At 40.1% G+C, this 20,517-nt stretch overlaps 1 protein-coding gene across 5 annotated transcripts in view; it reads right to left on the bottom strand.

Moving 5' to 3' along the window:
- Positions 1-20,517, bottom strand: part of USP2 (ubiquitin specific peptidase 2) — a 180,930-nt gene that overhangs the window by 12,638 nt on the left and 147,775 nt on the right. For all 5 annotated transcript variants that reach the window (XM_073602549.1, XM_073602545.1, XM_073602548.1 and 2 more), the window contains 5 exons: positions 19,191-19,301; positions 6,347-6,411; positions 4,396-4,499; positions 2,950-3,030; positions 691-769 (listed from right to left, as the gene is read on the bottom strand). In XM_073602549.1, the coding sequence (XP_073458650.1) occupies positions 691-769; positions 2,950-3,030; positions 4,396-4,499; positions 6,347-6,411; positions 19,191-19,301 (440 nt within the window). The remainder of the gene's footprint in view (positions 1-690; positions 770-2,949; positions 3,031-4,395; positions 4,500-6,346; positions 6,412-19,190; positions 19,302-20,517) is intronic.

The raw sequence follows: 20,517 nt of genomic DNA on the forward strand, positions 1-20,517 counted from the left end.
CTTGCTATTCGATCAATAACCATTGGGCCTCCTGTATGCGAACATCTGAGCCTGTGTAATGTAAATTCTGGCGTAATTCCCAAGGTGCTGCATACAGCCATCCACAGCTATGAATGGCTCTGTGCGGCTGTACTGGGGTATAGGCAGGTGCTCATGTAAACACAATTATAGCATATGGGCATATGCAAAAAATAGATGCGTGAGACAACATGAATACAAAGAAATAAAGACTACTGTCCAGCTAGTGGGAATTACATAATTATGTGTTCCCTATTCTGACATCTTAATTTAGAAGTAGATGCTCAACCCTTTGCCTTTTTAAAGATGGCACCAGCCTTATGGAGTGAAATGAGGATGAAGAAATCTAACTGTTGGCACAATATAAATCCTGTATAATAAGAATACTTGTCAGGGAGAGTGTGATGTCTGCAAGAGATAATACCTACCCATGTGTGTTACACTTTCTCATTACATAGCAGGCATACAGATGACAAACTTTTTTTTCTAGGCCTGCTTTAAGTAGCTGTTTGTACTACTTATATGTGATAGTTATCACATACAAACCAAAGCTTCAATCTGACATTTCAGTGGTAGTTCATGATGCTGTTTGAGAAAAAAATTAATCTGGCATTAGGTGATGTTTGGTGTATAAAAATAATAAAACTACAAAAAGTCACATGAAAAGGATACGAAGTACAAGGATCTTGGGAAATTTCTGAATGGTAAATTTCTTGATACACTTTCGCCGAACTTTACATCTACAGCATGTCTGGCAAAGAATTAAAAAAAAAAGAAGTTACAGAAAGACTCTGAAACTAACTCAGCATTAACTTTTTATTAGCAGTAATGATATACTAAATGTAAAGTAAAAAATAAAATTATAAGGCTTTGACTTATGTATATATTATACACGTGAGGTTATTGGCACAACTACATTCTCCCATGGGAAAAACCAGAGCCATGACTTCAATTGCTAGTATTAATTTTGACGACTAAAACATTTTCGTCCACTAAATGAACACTTTTTTATTCGACTAACATACGACTAAAACAATTCCGATAATAAAATACAACTAAAACTAAAATTGGCATTTTAGTCATAAGACTAAAATATGAATAAAACTAAAATGGCATTTAGACTATGACTGAAACTAAATAGAAAAATAAAATCAAAATTAACAGTGCTCTACTGGCCATTTCTAAATTGGCAACACAATTCCATCCAGAGCCTATAATAATAGCACATTATAGTTTAAACATGTATTGCAATACTGCATAATGATAAGTAAGAGGCATCTACCAAGCTGCTGAAAGAAAAAATTAAAAAAAAAGGCTTTTCTTATATTTTTTAATATTTAATGTTGGTAATATATTCAGGTAATATGTGCAATAGCAATACAGTTAGAGTTTACAGTTTGTTTTTGTTTTTTTTTGTATTTTAAAGTTGCACTTCTGTTTTTCGAAAAGCAAGATTTTTGTTTGTTTATGAAACTTGGTTTTAAATTATAAAGACGTTATACAGTATATCACAATGGCTAAATCTGTGTCTGTAGTGCATGTTCAAACCTTAACCTCCCTGGCGGTATAATTATATCTGATTTTTGATACTGAAAGAAGTACATTGTTTCGCATGGAAATTTGGTGTTTTATATTGTAGGCTCAGGGTTACCTCTCTTGGTATGGAAAATTCACCCCGAGCCACACTCGGGAATACCGCTAAGGTTAATACCACATGTTTTTAGATTTTTACTCCAGGAGTATATAATGAGTTTGGAAATTCTAGAGAAATGTTTACATAATACATTATAATTTAACTAAACACATTCAATTTTAGTTGACTAAAATGTATGAGATTTTAGTTAACTAAAAACGTACTGGAAATTTTAGTAGACTAAAATATGACTAAAGCAATTCAGATGACTAAAAAATATGACTAAAACTAAAATGGCATTTTAGTCAAAAGACTAGGACTAAAACTAAATCGACATTTGCTATGGGCAAAGGTTAGAACTTCTATTCCCAGAGCCCCAGAATAAAAAAAGGTAACATGGTCACTATTTTGTGCAATCATTATTGTATTAAAACTGTAGTCACACTGCTTTGTGGTCTACCCTAAACCAAACACTTTATTATGCATGAATACCGTTAGATTTTGTACTTTTGACCAGTATCCCCTTTGTGAGAGAACTTGCTTCAAATGATAGAGCTTTTAGGGACAAGCCACTCACTTTTCTTCTTTAAGGGCTTTTCTGGTACAATTTGATTAAAAGAAAAGTTTTTAGCTCTTCCGTCCAAAGAAAAAAAAACAAAAAAGCAGTGAGGCTCCCTCTCAAAAGCTTGGTCCATACTCTTAGCAGCTGGCTCTTATCTATACTCCTGTTCAGAGACCTCTCTACTGGCATGGAGCCCAGAACCCTAGTCCGGATTCTCCTAAAATCCCATCACACACCTGCACCATCAGTGTGCTGGTTGTCGGCAAAACCTAGTCCCAGGACTAAAGATTTCATACCACTGAGATCACTGCAAAATCTCCAGGCTCCAGGTTCCCAAAATGATTATGACACTGAAAAGTCAGTTTCCTCTGAATGACAAAAGCCCCCTGGAGCCCCTAACATGCCTGAATAAGAATCCTGGGTCAACAACTCTTTTTACACCCTGGCAGAGCACAGCATTGTCACATCTATAATATTACTTTAATAAAGGGATACTGCAAAACACTCAGGTGAGATGGTATGGATCTCCAAGAAGGTGCACATATAAAGACTTTGATTGTCTCAAGTCAGGTGGCATAGCGTAATAATTAAATTGGGGGAATTTATGAGTCTGACACTTGCCACTGTCCTGTCCCCATTTCTTTTGGCCCGCCACTAGGATAAGCAGAGTCATTGGCCAATAAGAATGTGCAGGAGGTAGGAAGGGGCAGGTAAATTCTTTGAAGACAACACTTACTGGTTTTTCGTCCCCATCTAAAACATCCTCTTTGGTAAAGAGACGAATGCAATCCATTAGAGACACTTCTGAAACACTCTTCTGTATAAAAGACATGCATACAAATCACTAACATGAATGACAATACAGTAAACTGTTGTAATTAGTGAAGCTAGAATTTGATTGGCTGCTGTGAGCAATACAGTGATCTTTAGTTTGTATAGTTTTATATCAAATTACTTTGTTTTGTAGTTGGAAAGGGTGTATCGATAGCCACAGACACCCAAATAGATATTATGCAGCCTGGGGGCAGTAGGTGCCATGCAGAGCAGGGTGTGGGGGAGATGGCTCATACTGCCCATTTTTGGCAATAACAATCTCACTGCCAAATGTGGTTATCTTTATTAACCTGAGGAGTTGTGTGGTAACCTGTTATGCTACTTTAAGGGGTTGCATGGGATAAGATGTCCATAGACCGTTACAAAATGGAGACTAGGAAGCTTTATTTCACAGCTCCACATGCTGGGAAACCCTTTCCCCACTGGACAGAAAATCTGGAGAAGTTTCTTTAGCTCCAGGGCAAGCAAACCTCTCTTATTTTGGGACAGTCTCTTTCCACATAGCAGGTGCTCCAGGCTAGTTTTCTTCCACATACCAGGCACGTCAGGGTTGGCTCTAGGTCCATCACAGGCAGGCTCTTCTGGGGAAAGCACTCTAGTGTGGGCTATGTTTTCAGGTTAGTCTCTCTATCCCTAAAACAGTCTCTCTCTAGGGCAGTCACTCTCACTACCTCCATAGCAGTCTGATCACATAGCAGGCATTTAAAGCAAAAGTATGGCCAAAACTATTTTGGCCCTACCCCTCTTGTGGATCTAAAACCCGCTGTCGGCTGATGTCACTCAACCAGTCGGGGCTTGGGGAAAGATCCAGACTGGACTGGCAGCTGGCTCAGCCTCTCAACATGCCTCTGAGAGCCTAAGCCAGCAGCCCCTGCCTCCTCTACATCCCAGTGCTCCAGTGGGGGCTTAAGGGGCAGAGCAGAGAGACGCAGACTGGTGGTCACAGCTCTCTGCTAAGAGCAGAGGGGGGAACTAAGTGATTAGCAGGGTTTGATCACTCAGTTGTCAATGCAGAGGCAGCAGGGGACAAATGCAGCATTGGATTAATGCTGCATCCACCTAGGTAAGTAAGTATTACATTTTTTTTTAGGTAACCATTACTTTTTTTGTTTCTCTCCCCTGGCAATCAATCTCATTCTCTAGGAAGTCTTTCTCCAAATGGCAACTGCAGCAATCCAGGCAATCTCTGCACGTAGTAGGCACTACAGGGTAAATTGTATGGTCTGTTTAACAAATGCTTACTTCACCTGCAATACAGACTAACTGACTTTTTAAGCTACAGGAATAGGATGGTATGTATTTGACATTCTATAAAATAAACATATTCATTTATTGCTGCAATTTTTACCTTAGCAATGGGTAGCGACAAGTCCCAGAATGGGTCATACACAGTAGAACAATATCCGCATTCACTGCATGTGAGCGAGCTCTTCAACTGACCTACAAAAAGTTCTATTCAAAGATAATGTAAATGTTACAAAATATTAGTACTATAAGGCATGCATACCAAAAATCTTTGGTAAAGATTTCACAATAGGAAAATAGTGATAGATATCACCTGTCATTTATTACATACAGTAAAAAAATTAGACTTACTTTTATCTCATGACTGCGTGTATGACTTATTATTTACTTCACATATAAGTTTACAAAACCTTTAGGCCTCATGCACACAGGGCGTTAAAAAATAAACGAACTGCAAAGCCGCTACCATCACCAGGAAAAATCGGCTGTAAAAAAAGATCCCTACCAAACCCTTATCCGAGCATGCAGCCTGGCTGGTTAGAGATAATTAAAAAAAAAAAAAAAAAAAAAGGAGCAAAATTGGTGTAGGACTTTAACAGTTGCTACTATAATCCCAAGTAGGAAAAGAGTACCCACTTTATATATGTATAAAAGTTTTAAGGTTTATAGTAATTATAAAAAGCAGTTAAACATATTTTAAAAAATTGTACATTGTACATAGATATGACAATCTCCCATGTATCAAATATTAGATTGTACAGAGAAACCTGGTAGTGTAAATATCAAATGAATTTTGTCTATTAAAATATGTTTAATGTTCAACAAAAAATGTTTTTCATATATATGTATGTACACAAATATTTGTAATCATATGCTAAGATACATCTGCCAGTACCAATAGGATCCCCTGAAGAAGCTGTTGGTACCGTGATTCCGTAGTTTGGCCCTGCACATGGAAGACCATTGTATACTTCTTTTTCCACTTATGTTACCGACTCATGGGCCACTTGAATAGGTTTCTCTGTACAATCTGATATTTGATACATGGGAGACTGTCATATCTATGTTGACTATACAATTCTTTTCAATATATCTTTAAGACTTTTTATAATTGTTATGGTTACAATAAACCTTAAAACTTTTATACATATGTGAGTATTCTTTTCCTACTTGGGATTATAGTGCCACCCGTTAAAATCCTACACCAATTTTTCTCCTTTTTTCTTGTATCTATTTGGATGTGGTGCCACACAATGGGTTTTGTCTCTGCACTCCTCATAGCTAGAAATTTCCAAATTCAGCAAAGATCATACTCTATATCCAAAACCAGCCCTTCCATATACAAGTGCTTATGGAGTAGAAATACCCAAACACTGACATGTTTCATCGTTGTCGATGACGAAACGCGTCAGATTGGGCCAAACGACAGCCAGTTGTGACCTCAGCACGCAGATCGGGACACGGCTTTTGCTATTGCTAGAGAGCAGAGCAGTGTGCAGTAAGAGACACAGCCTTGGTTCTTTACACATCTGGATGTATGCTAATCTCATTTTTTGAATGCTTATATGAAATCTGTTTAGAGTAAGTGCAATTCCTAAAGGAGAGGGGCATGTTTTAGTTTAATAAAGTTTTTAAATGGAATTACACTATGGATCTTTTTTCTTTTGCTTTGGAATGAGTTCATTAGCATGAGATCCATCCCCTGGTCTGCAATTGAGTATGAGGTGAAATCCATTCAGAGTGAATATCCATGATTGGTGTTGATGCCTATTTCCCTACACCCCTTTGTCTCACGTGTGGAGGTGTTGGTGGCAGGTCATCACTGCAAATGTGTATTCATATACATACACACACACAATTGTACTATCTTGAAGATACTATGTAAAGTACATTTCCAAAACACACATACACACACACACACACACACACACACACACCCTTTGCATGTACAGAATATGTATGGAGCATGGCCCGCTTATGCCAAAAAAATTTTTATGATGGAGGATTTCCAGCATATTTAAAATAATAATGAAAAGTATGTCACACCAACTTACCCACAATCCTGCTGTCTTCCCTTTCCAAATATCTCTTCCACATTTGCCTGCTTTTTTCTGTGTCACTGAAAAAAAAAAAAAAAAAAAAAAAAAAAGGGAAAGGGGGGGTTTATATACAACATAAAAGCTACCCACAGCTTCAACCTATGACTATACACCTCAAAGTGCACTGGGGACAATAATTACACCACTCCTAGGAAACAAACACATTATCAGTAATGGTATGAACAAGATGAGAGGGTCCTGTCCTAAGATGACAGCACTGCTGCTTTAAAGATACAGTACAGTGAGTGTTGTCATCCTAAGACAGAAATGTTGAAATGTGTTACTGGCAGGATTTACTTATACTTAAAAAGTCAACCTGAACAAAAGCTTTTTTTCTTCCAAAAGTGGCGTATCCAAGGTATTTCCCTGAGGTCTGTCATATACCATAGTTGACCCTATGTAAAAACTGGGTACCTTAAAATTGCCATTATTATGCTTCCAAGCTGATATACTGTAGGTAAGCCAAGCTTTTGTTACATGCATGTGTAATTTCTTTGCCTTTCTCATCTGATAACCTCACTGTGATTGCAGCTACTTTTATTTCTTACCCAACTAGTGTAAGTGAAGACCTCATGTTTTATCAGCGCCAAATTTACCATTAGTCATCATTGGCCTGTGAGTATAGACAACCCCCTCCCCCCCCCCAACCATCTCCAGAAATACTGTCATCTCATGTACAGCCATGGCCAAAAGTTATGAGAATGACATAAATACATTTCACAAAGTCTGCTGCCTCAGTTTTTAAGATGGCAATCCGCATATACTCCGTAACGTTATGAAGACTGCAATGAATTGCAATTCATTTGATCAAAGTACCTCTTTGCCATGAAAATTAACTTAATCCCATAAACATTTCCACTGCATTTGTGAAAAAGGCTTCAGGGCACCCAAGAAAGTCCAGCAAGTGCAGGTACCGTCTCCTACAGTTGATTCGGCTGCGGGATCGAGGCACCACCAGTGCAGAGCTTGCCCAGGAATGGCAGCAGACAGGTGTCAGTGCATCTGCACATACAGTGAGGAGAAGACTTTGAGGATGGCCTGGTGTCAAGAAAGGCAGAAAATAAGCCACTTCTCTCCAGGAAAAACATCGGAAACAGACTGATATTCTACAAAAAGGTACAGGGATTGGACTTCTGAGGACTGGGGTGAAGCCATTTTCTTTGATGAATCCGATTTCCTATTGTTTGGGGCATCTAGAAAATAACCTTGTCTGGAGAAGAAAAGTGAGCACTACCATCAGTCAGGATGTGGCCCAGAAGCTGACAGCATGCCAGGGCGAGTTGCAGAGGTCTTGAAAAAGTAGGGTCAATACTGCAAATATTGACTCTTTGCATAAACTTAATGTAACTGTCAATAAAAGCCTTTGACACTTATGAAATGCTTGTAGTTATACAATTAAGATCTAAAAACACTAAGCAGCAAACTTTGTGAAAATTAAATATTTGTGTCATTCTTAAAACTTTTGGCTCACGGCTGTAAGCAAATCTGTACAATCACAATGTGAGAATCTAAGCAAGGACCACTAAAACCAGAAAATGCTTTCTGCAAAAGAGAAGAAATTAACACAGGTTGTTGCTTTAGGTGACAAAGCTTATGTGCCTTTAGTATACATATCGTTCAGGAACACAGGCCGCAATAGAAAAGCAGCTACTGACCTCTAACCATGACAAGGTCTGTGATCTAAGCCATGGTAACATGGCATACATTCCCTTTACAATAAGTATATGTAACAATCCACCCACAGTTGGGCTTGGGTTGCATATGTATGACTGGAGTGTTTAGGAGATTGAGTTGCTCTCCATTTGCCATCTATGGACTACTTCCGGCAGTGTGCTGCCGCCATTTTGTAGTCTACACATCTGACCCTTGTTAATAACCTCAGAACCTTTAGCCAGTGCCTGATCATCAAATTCTATTTTCCTATATCTGTTAGACTACTGGGTTTTTGTTTGCGTCCTAAAATCCTACTTTGGAATATGCTTCTGTCTGCTGCCTGTCTCAACCCTGTGCCCGTCTTTCCACTCTTTTTCTGCTGCCTGCCTCAACCTCCTGCTAGCATGACTGCTCTTCTACCTCTTATGCCCTGTAGACACGAACAGTTTTCCCGTCGGAATAAACTCTGAAGGTTTTTCCGAAGGAGTTCTGACGGAATTCCTCTCAAGCTGTCTTGCATACACATGGTCACACCCAATTCTGACTGTCCAGAACACGGTGACGTATAACACGTAGGACGGGACTAGAAAAAGGAAGTTCAATAGCCAGTAGCTTCCGTCTCGTACTTGCTTCAGAGCATGCGTCGACTTTTGGTACGTTGGAACAACATACAGACGAGCGGTTTTCCCGATAGGAATTGGTTCCGTCGGACAAATTTAGAAAATGTTCTCTTTCTAGGTCTCAGAATTTTCAACGTAAAAAGTCCGATGGGGCATACACACGATCTAAATATATGAACAAAAGCTCCCGTCATGCCTCCTTTTTAACTGTCACTGTTGAACCTTGCATGACTTGTGCCCCTGGCTTCAGCAGCATAATGAAGACCTGATACTCCATGGCTGTGCTCTGCAATGAATCTTCTGTGACATGGAAGGTTCAATAATACCGCTTATGTTTTTACAGTTCCATAGTACATCAATACTAGATCTATACTAAACTTCAAATACATTTTCACAAAGGATCGATAAAAAGGCTATTTAATGTAATTTTAATTCTCAGAGCTAAAAAAAGTAGAACAAACCAATGGCAGGTCCCCCAAATCTCCCATGCTATGAATGTTGATCATGAAGCATTATAGTATTACACTGTATCATGCAGTATATACTATACTACATGAAAAACAATGTTGCTTTTATTGGTAGATGTCCCACACAGTCTGATCAGATTAATCTTACCGCAGTTCATTGAAAGCACTAATACCTAAAGCATTGTATTACACAATAAAACAATCGTCTATTGCAAAGTATGAGCAAGGATTGGTCTGACCTCACTAGAGATGAAAATAGAGCTATAAAAATCTTTATAGATTTCTTAGATGACTAAGGCGCAATTTATAAAGCTACAACCCATGTGTCTGCCATAGTCCTCATCGCTTTTAAGCCATGTGACTTTTAGGTTTATCGCTCAGTGGTTTTCATCCTTGACAATAATGGTTGTTACAACAAATAACGATTGTTATAGCTCAGTGAATTCAGTCGTAGAAGGCTAATAAAGATGATACTCTCTCTGTGGCTGTGTTCTTAGTAGAGCAGCACAAAGGGGCATATCTACAGGACAACTTTTTGAAAGGAAATGTTTGTGTTTTGTTTTGTTTTTGCATTTAAAACAAAGCTATATAGTGGTAAAAGCAGATAATGCAACACTCAAAATCAGTGTAAGTCCTTCGCAGGCTTGTGATAAAATCCACAATGGGTGCTCTGGCTCTGATGCTCTCTCACACCGGTACAGACATAAATACAAAGAATAAAGCCAGAAATTCCAAACGTCCTTGTTGCATTATCCTTGTTGCATTAAAAAAAAAAAAAAAAAAAAAAAAATGTGAGTAAAAATATACAGGGGCTCCGGCTTACAAGCCTTGATCACAGTGCTGTGTGTGAATACCCACCAGTGTCATTAGTTCACCCTCATTTCTGTACCCTTTCTTTGACCTAAACTAGCTCGCCCACCCTCTCCCCAGATGTATACTGACCTGAATTTGAGGGCCAACTAGAATTTCCTTAAAGTAGTTGTAAAGGCAGAAGGTTCTATTTTATGCAGTAGGGCTAAAAACCTTCTGCATGCAGCTTTCCCAACAGACCCCCCTAACATACCGAGTCCGATCTTGATTCAGTGATATGCACAAGAGCTGAGGCTCTATTGCTCCTCATTTGCTCTGATACAGCAGCAGGAGCCATTGATGAGGGATTGGGCGGCAGACACACAGAGCAGGACTCGGGAGCGAGCATGCATGAGTGCCCCATAGCAAGTGGCTTTCTTTGGAAGCACTCAGTGGGGGGTGGAGCAATGAGTTTTTTTTTTTTTTTGTTTTTTTTTATTTTAAAAGCTTTAAAAACATTTTAATGTCCTGGTCAATATGAGAATAAGATTTTTGAAACAGGACTCTAAACAAAAAGATCGAAGTCAAACACATGCCAAGCATACCAAAGGATCGACAGATCTTCCCTTGGATGCCAAATACATTTATAGAGGTGCAGATAAATTTGACGTTTAATCAAGAGCACAGAAAACTTCAAAATATTCTGGCCCATAATTGTAATTTACTTGTGTTATGAACCCCTACTGTACTGTGACCCTAATTTTTTTTAAATGTTTTTATAAATGTCCTAAATGAACGAGGAAAGAAGAGTGTAGCCAATAGTGAAATAAAGAAGAAGCCTCACTTCAATTTTTTTTGAAAGTGTTCTTTTCCCCAGAGGGGCTGTTTGTCAAAGCAGCCATCTCCTTGCTAGCTGGGTTGTCAGGCGGTTGTGGGAGGAAGAGGGTTGCCCTGTCTGGGACAACTGTCTAAAAGGGGAGCCAGTCGCACACTTAGCCTTAGATATTGCCTAGGAGGAGAAGACAAAAGTACTACCTGTACCTTGTCACCTGAGGAACAAAACAAAATAATAAAAATGGAAGTGAGACTTTTTTTTTTTTGGTATAATAAAAAAAGAAACATTTTGACTATAAGCGTATGTATAGTCAATTTTTTTTTTTTTTTTTTTTTTATTATTATAACAAAAAAAAAAAAAAAAAAAACGAACAAGTCCCTTCCACTTATTATTGTTTATAAGCAAAGTGTTTTTTTTTTTTTTTTTTGGGGGGGGGGGGGGGGGGGTGTTAGATGTGGAAGGATTGCAACATGTGGCAGGTTATTTTTATGCAGATGTGTACCATTTGGAAAAAAAAAAATCACTTCACTTTTTGCCACAGAGATACAATAGGAAATAAGGAGAACTCCCTTTTAGACAGTTGTCCCAAAAGTTTAATCAGTAGATTTCCTCTTACAGCTGTCACCAGGACAAGAGTTAAAGTTTTATATTTGCCTTCATGTTCTTTCTTGGTAACAATGGTCACCAGTACAAAAAAAGGAATCTGCATCTAGCTAATGGTGAGACAGAAATAAAAAATTGACAGGAAGGTTGAGTACTAATATTGAGTAATAGGACATAATGTTTAAATTAAACATTCTGTTGATTGCACTGTGGAAGGAATGATCTATTTAAAAATATGTGATTACGAATATTTGTGTATTGAGCATATAAACACTTTGAATGTCCTAAGCTTATGCCCATCAGTGCAAAATGGGAAGCATGTCCTGTACCATAAATTACATTTATGTTACCTGGTAACTAAAAGAATATAGCTTATACAATATGTCATGCACACACATATATATAGCAAATAAAAATGTTTTTTTATCTTGCTCAAGTTTTTTTAACAAGCTTGTGAAAGGGAATTTTTACCGTCATGTGGCATATTATATAATATAAGAGACTGGTTGCGTATGTGCTCAGCAGATTGAAACAACATTGCAAACCTGCTATTACTACTTTCAATAATAATAAGTAATTACAGTTACATAATCCGAAATAAATCAGCAGGTGATTTTAGCAGGCAACTACAATGACAAGCCTGGCAGAACTCCAGGTACTGTATTCAGTTTGTGCTGAAGCTGACTTTATGTTGACACTAGACACAGCTCAGAGTTTCTGCCATCCAAGATAAACCGTTTGCAGGTAGTAAAAAAAACAAACAAACATTAAAAGGAACAATAGTATCTGGAGGAACAAGAGCCATGTCTACTCAAAGCATAAACAATATTTAATTTTTACCCATTTACTATAGTACATTGGCATTGATTATTTTTGCAAGGAACGTGGATGTTATAAATGAAGCCAGCCCAAAACTGATTTCAGTTTTGGATTATTGTTGACAAGCTTAGTCAGCCACTCATTAGCCTAAAGCAGGGTCTCCAAACTTTCTAAACAAAGGGCCAGTTTATCAGACTTCAGGGGGCCGGACTGTGGCCAGTGGGAGTGGAAATTTGACTGGCATTAGTGAGAGTGAACATCACCACATTTGGTATTAGTGGGAGGAACAGTGCCCTATTGTGGGTGCCAGTGGGAGAAATAGTGCCCCAAGGGCCAGATAAAGACAAGCAAAGGGCCGCATCTGGCCGCGACCGCAGTTTGGAGACCACCGGCCTAAAGGATTACATTTTTACTTTAATCACTTAAACTGGCCATAGATGGAACGAAATTCTGCCAGTTCAGCAGGTACCGTCTAAACTTCAATCCTTCTACGGTTGTTCCTATTCGAGAGGAGTCGACCTAGTGATCAACTGTTGGAAAACTTGTGTTCAATTAGAGCATGCAACCAATCCGCTGCAGTGCTGATCACTTTATTCTGGTCCCGCTGTCAGAATTCAATAGCACTGCGGGGAGGATTCCCGCACCCACCTCGAATGTGTAGATGGGGGAATCCATTTTTTTGGCCAGCATTATTTTTCCATGTATTGTATATCATTGAGAATGCATAGAATTATCTGTAAAATTTGCTAATGAACTGAACAAGGACACTTAATACTTTAGATGAACAATAAGCACTAGAAAGTGAAGCAGACCCACTTATTACACTCTTAATATTGTGGGGGCTAGAAAATCTCTGTGCAACACGAATGTGCACAGTGTCCCATTTTGGCATTCAAGTGCAGGAATCCCTAAAGCAAACCTGTCAGAATGAAAAAAATCCCAGCATCCAACCCCCCCCCCCCCTTCCCCCAAGAGTGCCATTCAATGTGATTGCTGGTGACATTGCAGAAGGAGGCAGCAGGTACTGGAGCTGTGAGGTAAAAGGGGTAAAACAACTTTAGACACCGGAGAATGCCTTGGACGGGGAAGATGGGTGGGCTAGTAGTTTTTTTTTTTTTTTTTTTTTTTTTTTTTTTTTTATTAGGACAACTTTCTTTTAATGTTGCCAAATGTCAAATTTCAAGTGGCAGACTGAAAAATGATAGCACAGGTTTACTGAAATAGAAAATAATTTATAAATGTAAGCACTCTTAAATGCTACCCTTGCCTTCCCTATAAAGCCCTCTTGATCATTATGTATATATTCAGATTCAGCCACAGGATTTGCGGTTTGGCTTTTTGCAATATTAACAATCTGGTACAATCCAATCCTGCAACTACTTCAAGAGTGGATAATGGCACCTGCACACCCTCCCCTCGCTCCCAGTCTTGTGACCCACGCCTTCCCATCCTAAAACAGTATAAAACAATGTCTTTCTTCATTGACACACCTTAATTGGAATGAGCATAATCCTATAAAATTTCTCTCTTCACATCCACACAGACCCTAGGAGACTTCAAGACATTTACTTAAATCAGCCATTGGAATTATGCCAACAGTAGAACTTCCCCTCAAACATGCGTTCATAGCTGTGGGTTTTTGGTTATAGACTATGTATGGAAATAAACATTTATATAAAAAGGGAAATATGTACAGCCAGCCTTAAAGCTGTATGTTCAGCAAGGCTATTTAGTCACACAAAACTCTGAGTAATTAGAATATGAAAACCTTCAATATCAGTGGAATCTCCCCTACATGCCACATGAAGCACCATTTAATGGAGGTCTGTGGATTGATTGAGAGTGGCCTCATCAAACATTATTTGTGTATAGTCCCAAAGAACTCAAAAGGACAACCATAACAGAGTTCTTTGCTTTTATTGTGGAAGGTATTCATACATGGCTGTCAAGTGAAGGTACTGTATGATGGGAGATTCTGGATAAAATGTCTAGATTATCTGGAAGTTCGGAAATGTCCATAGTGTATAGCTGGCTTTACATAGATTAGGTCCTGTTGTATGATGATTCAATATTTATTTTTTTTTGTAATGTAATTGTGTCATGCAACATTTTTTGTGCATGTATGTATGTCTCTGTGTACAATATATTACACAAATGTTGTTTTGTTCGTTCTTGGCTGACAACCACCTAAAGAATCTACAAGAGAACACAACCATCACAAGCCCATATTTTTGATCTACCTAGCCTTCAGAATTTCAAAACCAACCAAAACAAACCCAATTAAAAGTGAGCTAATTAATTTTATTTAAATTTAACTTCAGAGTTTAAATAAAGCTAATAAAGCTTTGTTTTGTGCTTTTTTTACTTTTAGAAAATAAGACACGTTATACTTACCTGCTTGGTGCAATGTTTGTGCACAGGGCAGCCCTGATCCTCCTGGCTCTTACCTCCACCGAGTGCCCACCTCAGCAAGCCGATACAGGGGTGCTCATGCGGGCTTGCTCCCGGGCCACCCTGTCTGCGTCTATTGGCACAGAGATTATGGCTCAGCCCTCTCACTCATCACAGGATTTGACTGACAGCAGCAGGAGCCAATGAATGTTTCCTGCTGCTGTCAATCTTCCCAGTGAGGAGGGAGAAAACTGCTGCTCTCCACAGCACTGGATCAGGAATGGGCTCAGTTAGGTATAAGGGGGAGGTTGATTCTGTGACACAGATGGTTTCCTTACCTTTTTTTTTTTTTTTTAAAGATATGTTTATTGAGTTTTAGAGACATACAAAACACAGAACAAAAATGGCAAACTTGTGCATGGTCCAAAAAAAAAAAAAAAATGTGCAAGATCAATTACAAGTAGTAAGCATTTTTCGGTTAGGTGTTTCACACGTCTCCTGTAAGCATTTGTCAGTTAGGAAGAACACGCAATCGCACAAATGTTACAGTGTCAGTAAATACAATAACTGCCAGGGAGTAGTAATTAACAGCTAGTAACACAGACAGTCAAAACTCAGTTTAGCAGTATAGGAGTCAGTGTCGAGGGACTCGCTATCCACTTACCCCAAACCTTGTTAAAGTGTCTTGACTATTTTATGTAGCGCGAAGGTGAGTTTATACAAGGGGAGGGAATCATTAAAGGGCAAGTTCACCTTTATAGAAAAATCTGTAAGGTGAACTTAAACAGGAGGCCCTCCTCGCCCCCCCCCCCGTCTCACTGACCTGGAGTGCGGCGATCTCCCGCTATGAGCCCTCGTTTAGCCGCCTCACCGGTCCGGGACTTAGAATTCCCCTCAACGTAATCTCCTAAATGTACCTCACCAGGAGGTATGTATAGGGGCATTCTAATTGGTCAGCGCCATCACATGTGCAGCGCTGACCAATTAGAACCCGAGTAGCCAGTCCTGTCACTGCGGGCGAAGAGGAGGATGGTCAGGTCTGGTTAAATAGGCAAGCAGACGGCCAGCCTTGTTACCATTTTCAAATGTTTGAGAGACAGAGCATTTTTTTCTTGGTGAGATCCAGTAGGCGGAGCTCATATTCCCTGCGGCTATGCAGCCATGAATCTTGGGCATCGGGAGTGGGATCCGTTGCATAGGCAGACTCAGCTGCCAACATAGTCCATTCCAGCTCCTCTGTATGCTGCTGGGTATTTTTACGCAGGGTGCCAGTAATAGCTATAAAAGTGCCCCACCGCATAGTCTTAAAAGCAGGGTCCCTTTCAGGACACAGGGCGCATGAATTCCAACTGGGAAGGGCTATTTTTTTTTAAACACTGATTAGAGCCAGAGGCTCTAACAGGTTTCAAAATAGGGTGGGCTCAGGTCGCAGATAGTGTGCTCTCAGCCCACCCAGGTGTGTTACAACAACGAATGAGCATTTGCTGTTGTAACACTGATCCTCCTCCTGGCCAATCAGGAAGCGCGTTTTGACACCGGTAACCTGATTGGCTGTAAGGACAGGCGATCGTATTGGACTTCTAGGAGGAGGGAAGGAGCTGGAAGCCGCCATGGAGGAGAGGCCTCGTAGCCGAGACGCTGCACCGCGCTTCCTGCTACCCGCCAACATATGGGGTGACCGCCACTGCTTAAGAGCTTCCCACTTTGTAGAGGGGTCAGCAGTGCCCAAGTTCGTGTTCCAATAGGACGTAATCCCCTGTCTACATTCCCCCTGTACCACCTCATCCTCCAACCATTGGGAGTTTAGGTGCCACATCACAGAATTTGTACGTGGGAGGAGAAGGAGGTCCACAGAAAGAGGTGCATGGTCAGAAATCCCCTTAGGCAGATAAGATACTTTTAGAAACAAAGGGAAGCGTAAGGGCTGGGGCAAAAGTGAAGTCTATGCGAGACATGGTATGAAAGGAGTTGGAGTGACAGGAATATTGGTACACATCCAGATGCTTCCACTGCCATAGCTCAGAGAGACCATACACCTGCATCCAATCATTAAAAGGAGGGACAGGGCCTACTACCACCCCAAAGCGGTCCACTGCAGGAAACTAAGACAGCGTTAAAGTCCCCTACATACAGCAGGTCTAGATAGGAGCAGAAGGGATCATTTAAACAATAATTCAGAGGAAGGGGGGGGGGACATACATGTTCACCAGTGTAAAAGACACAGTGGCAATCTGCATGGTGAGTATAATTAAATCACCCCTCTGGGTCAGTTTTGAAAATTAGGACCTCCATTGGGAGGGATTTAGCTAGTAAAACAGATACCCCACGGGAATAGGGGGTATGGGTGGCATGAAAAGACTTAGCCAGCCATGGGCGTTTAAGAGCTAGCAATTTTGTATTAGTAAGGTGAGTTTCCTGAAAACAGATTATATGGAGCTTATATTTTGTCAGGAAAGAAAAAGGCCAAGGACCACTTATGGGGTGAGTTCAACCCTCTGGCATTCCAAGAAATCATTTGCAATGGCTTAGACATAGTAAATCAGTTAGTACATAAAACAAAATAAGGGTGATAAAAATGAGCATGACAGCATAAGTAGTGCCATGCATGACAGTCAAGATTAGAGGCATGCGAGACAGCAAATAAGAATTGGACCAGAGTAACCAAAAAAAAAAAAAAAACAACAACAACGAGAGATTGTCCCACTGTCCAACCGTATTCAGTGAGAGAGGTTAAAAAAAAAAAAAAAAAGGCCAAAAAGGAAAACCCAAAAGCCAACCCACACGCACAACCATCCCAATCCACAGTGAGCTTGGATCCTGAAACGTAACAAATAAAAAAAAAAAAAAAAAAAAAACAAAAAAAAACAAAACCACACACTCAACTAAGGCTAAAAAGTCCCATGGCCTTGCCACAAACTGGTGTGCATGTTCGATAACCGTAGATGCAGGAAATGCCTCTGCCCCTAATGTCTCCTGCAACCAGGAATGTAGGAACTGTTTCGGGCGGTTTTCCTCAGAACGTTCAGGGAACCCCACAAAGAGTAGATTGTTCCTGCGGGAACGGTTTTCCAGATCATTTAATTTAGCTTTGCGGGCCAACATTTCATCCGTGGCCATGCGTACTGTGGCAGAGTAAGGGTGGAGGGTGTCCTCTACAGAACTAATATGTTCCTCGGTTGTCCCAGTTCTGTCACGCAAATTTTGCACATCTTGCTTTAACAGAGAGAAATCAATATTGATTGTTTCCATCTGTGTGGTGAGAGAGGCTTTGCAATCTTGCATGGCAAGCATGATCTGTGCCAGTGTAGGTTCTGCCTGGTGTATGGCAGGGTCATAGTCAGGCTCTGGGCTAGAAGAGGTGTCCTGAGTGTTCTGGGAGGAGAGAGAATTTGTTGGGGTAGAGAAGACAGCAGGGACAGTCCCTCACCCAGGCTGAGGAAGCATGTGCTGTAGAGACAGGAGGCTGCTGTGTGGTTGCAGGCAGGTCTGTGGAGCCAGTGCCATCTTGCCTCCTGAAATGAGCCAGCTGCTCTGTCGTGGATGGGGGGCACCTGTGGCCCGATTTTCACCAATTGTGCCGGTGCTAGGGAGGTGCCCACCACTATTGAGGAGGATATAGTGCCGTTTGCTGAGTTGTACAGTGCAGGATGCGGTTCAGGATAAGAGATATGAGCCAGAGCCATGGGATCAAGCAGCTGCTCGGTCCGACATAAAGCCACGCCCCACCTGTTTTTTTACCTTCATGCATAGAATGCATGAAGGTAAAGAAAAACCTTTAGGCTTTCGAGACACTTTTGTATCTACTTCTTTATCTCTCCAACAGTTTATTCTGTACATTCTTCTGGAGACTTCACTAAAAAGCCAACATTTACACATTAAGTAGATTCTTCTTAAATATATTTGGCTCCAGAAAATAGAAACAGGAAGTTCAGTTCATAGACAGCAGTTACACAGACAGCAATAGACACTTGACACAGTATCTAATGCTTCTCCAGTCTAGTCAAAAGTAATGAATGAAATTGAAAAATCTGAAGTTTGGATAGAGCTCCACTTTAAAATAAAAATGACTAACACATGCGGAAAATGCTGGCAAAGACATGTCCTTTTTTTGGCTCCTAGAGTAGTAGAGGACAGTTGGCTGTGTATAGGGTAGAAATGAGTGAAAATATACATCCATCTATGTACAGGCAGTCCCCGGGTTACGAACAAAATAGCGTCTGTAGGTTTGTTGAATTTGTTTGTAAGTCGGAACAGGTACATTTTTTAAGTGTAACTCCAGCCAAAAAAATATTTATGTTTTTTGGATAGCATAGGGAAGGGTTAACACCCCTGTAACATTTATTTTGTTGTCTGTACCCCCGTTCAAAAGATTTCACCTCACTTTCTGTCCCCATGTCAGTTGGATTTTGAACATTTTGGGTTGCTGTGGAAACAAGGATTGGTGATAGTTCCAGTGGAGACACCTTTTTCCCATGATAACTCTTACAGGAGTGAATTTCCCTTTCTAGAGAGATTTCCTCTCACTTCCTGTTGTCTCCCTCTGTTTATAAGTGGGATGTTTGTAACCCGGGGACCGCCTGTAATAATATTAATTTACATTGAACCACTGCCCATTTACTTACGGCAAATGGTCCAAGTCCTGAGTATTGGGTTTGGGTTTGGCTGTCACCCTGTTGACTTCATTGTGTAGTCCATCTAGCATAAACCTCAAAAACTCTTGTGCATCCTGTTGACTGCAAAGAAAAAGAGAACAGTTTAGTTTTCAGACCTATTTAATGCCTATGCGATCATGAGAATCCTGTATCATACCTAATGTTAAAAGTAGTTGAAGGGCTCAGATCTGAACGACATATTACATATACAAAAGCATTCATCTAAGGATGAAGAAACCAAAAATAATTTAATGTCCAATGCCACGTACACACGAGCGGACTTTGACCGGACCAAGTCCGGCAGACAATTCGACCGTGTGTGGGCTTCATCGGACCTGCAGCAGACTTTTTCGGTCTGACGGACTTTAGATTTGGAACAAGTTTCAAACCTTTACGTCGGAACTCTGCTGGACCCAGTTCCTATTGAAAAATCCGCTCGTCTGTATGCTAGTCTGACGGACGAAAACCGACGCTAGGGCAACTATTGGCTACTGGCCATCAACTTCCTTATTTTAGTCTGGTCGTACGTCATCACGTACGAATCCGTCGGACGTGTGTGATCATGTGTAGGCAAGTCTGTTCGTTGGGATAAAAATTATCTTGGACTCTTTCATCTGGTTTTGGTCTGATGCGCCTTTCTATATTTAAATGGTTTGAGCAATAAAAATCCATGGGTTCTGGCTTTACAATACTCTACTGTACAAATCCATCAGCCAAGCCAAAACCTGTAGCAAACTGACAGATCTGCATTCAGACAGTGAAACACTAACACAAAACTGCTGTATTACTAAGGATGAGGCATAGCCTGTATATGGCTGGCCCTATGTAATTGCTCACTATAAATAGAAACATGTAAAACCTTAACTGATGTTAAAGAGGAAGGTGCATTAAAGCTGAACTGTGGTTACCTATCAAAAGCCATCATTTTTTTTTTTTTTTTTTTTTTTTTTTTATTATCTGAAAGGGTTATCCCTATTGTAATTCCTTTAAAGCCTAAGTTTAGTCAAAGTAAAAAATAAAAACTAGCACAGGGGACATTTAGAGTAGGTATGATGTGTGCCTTGTGCGTCTGTCTCCTCTGTTAGCAGAAATCCCCCCTCCATCGAACTCCCACCGACCCCCGCAACCATAATCTTCAAGCGTGGTGGAAGTTAAAGGGTAACTTCACTTTCGTGGGGGAAAAAAAATAGCAAATAAAGAAAAAATAACATAGCATGTACAATTGCGATACAAGTCATATTGTAATTGAATGTTATTAAAAAGTACCTTTCCTTTTCAATCTGCAGCTACTGTAATT

The sequence above is a fragment of the Aquarana catesbeiana genome, linkage group LG10 (assembly GCF_042186555.1).
Source record: "Aquarana catesbeiana isolate 2022-GZ linkage group LG10, ASM4218655v1, whole genome shotgun sequence".
Classification (NCBI taxonomy): domain Eukaryota; kingdom Metazoa; phylum Chordata; class Amphibia; order Anura; family Ranidae; genus Aquarana; species Aquarana catesbeiana.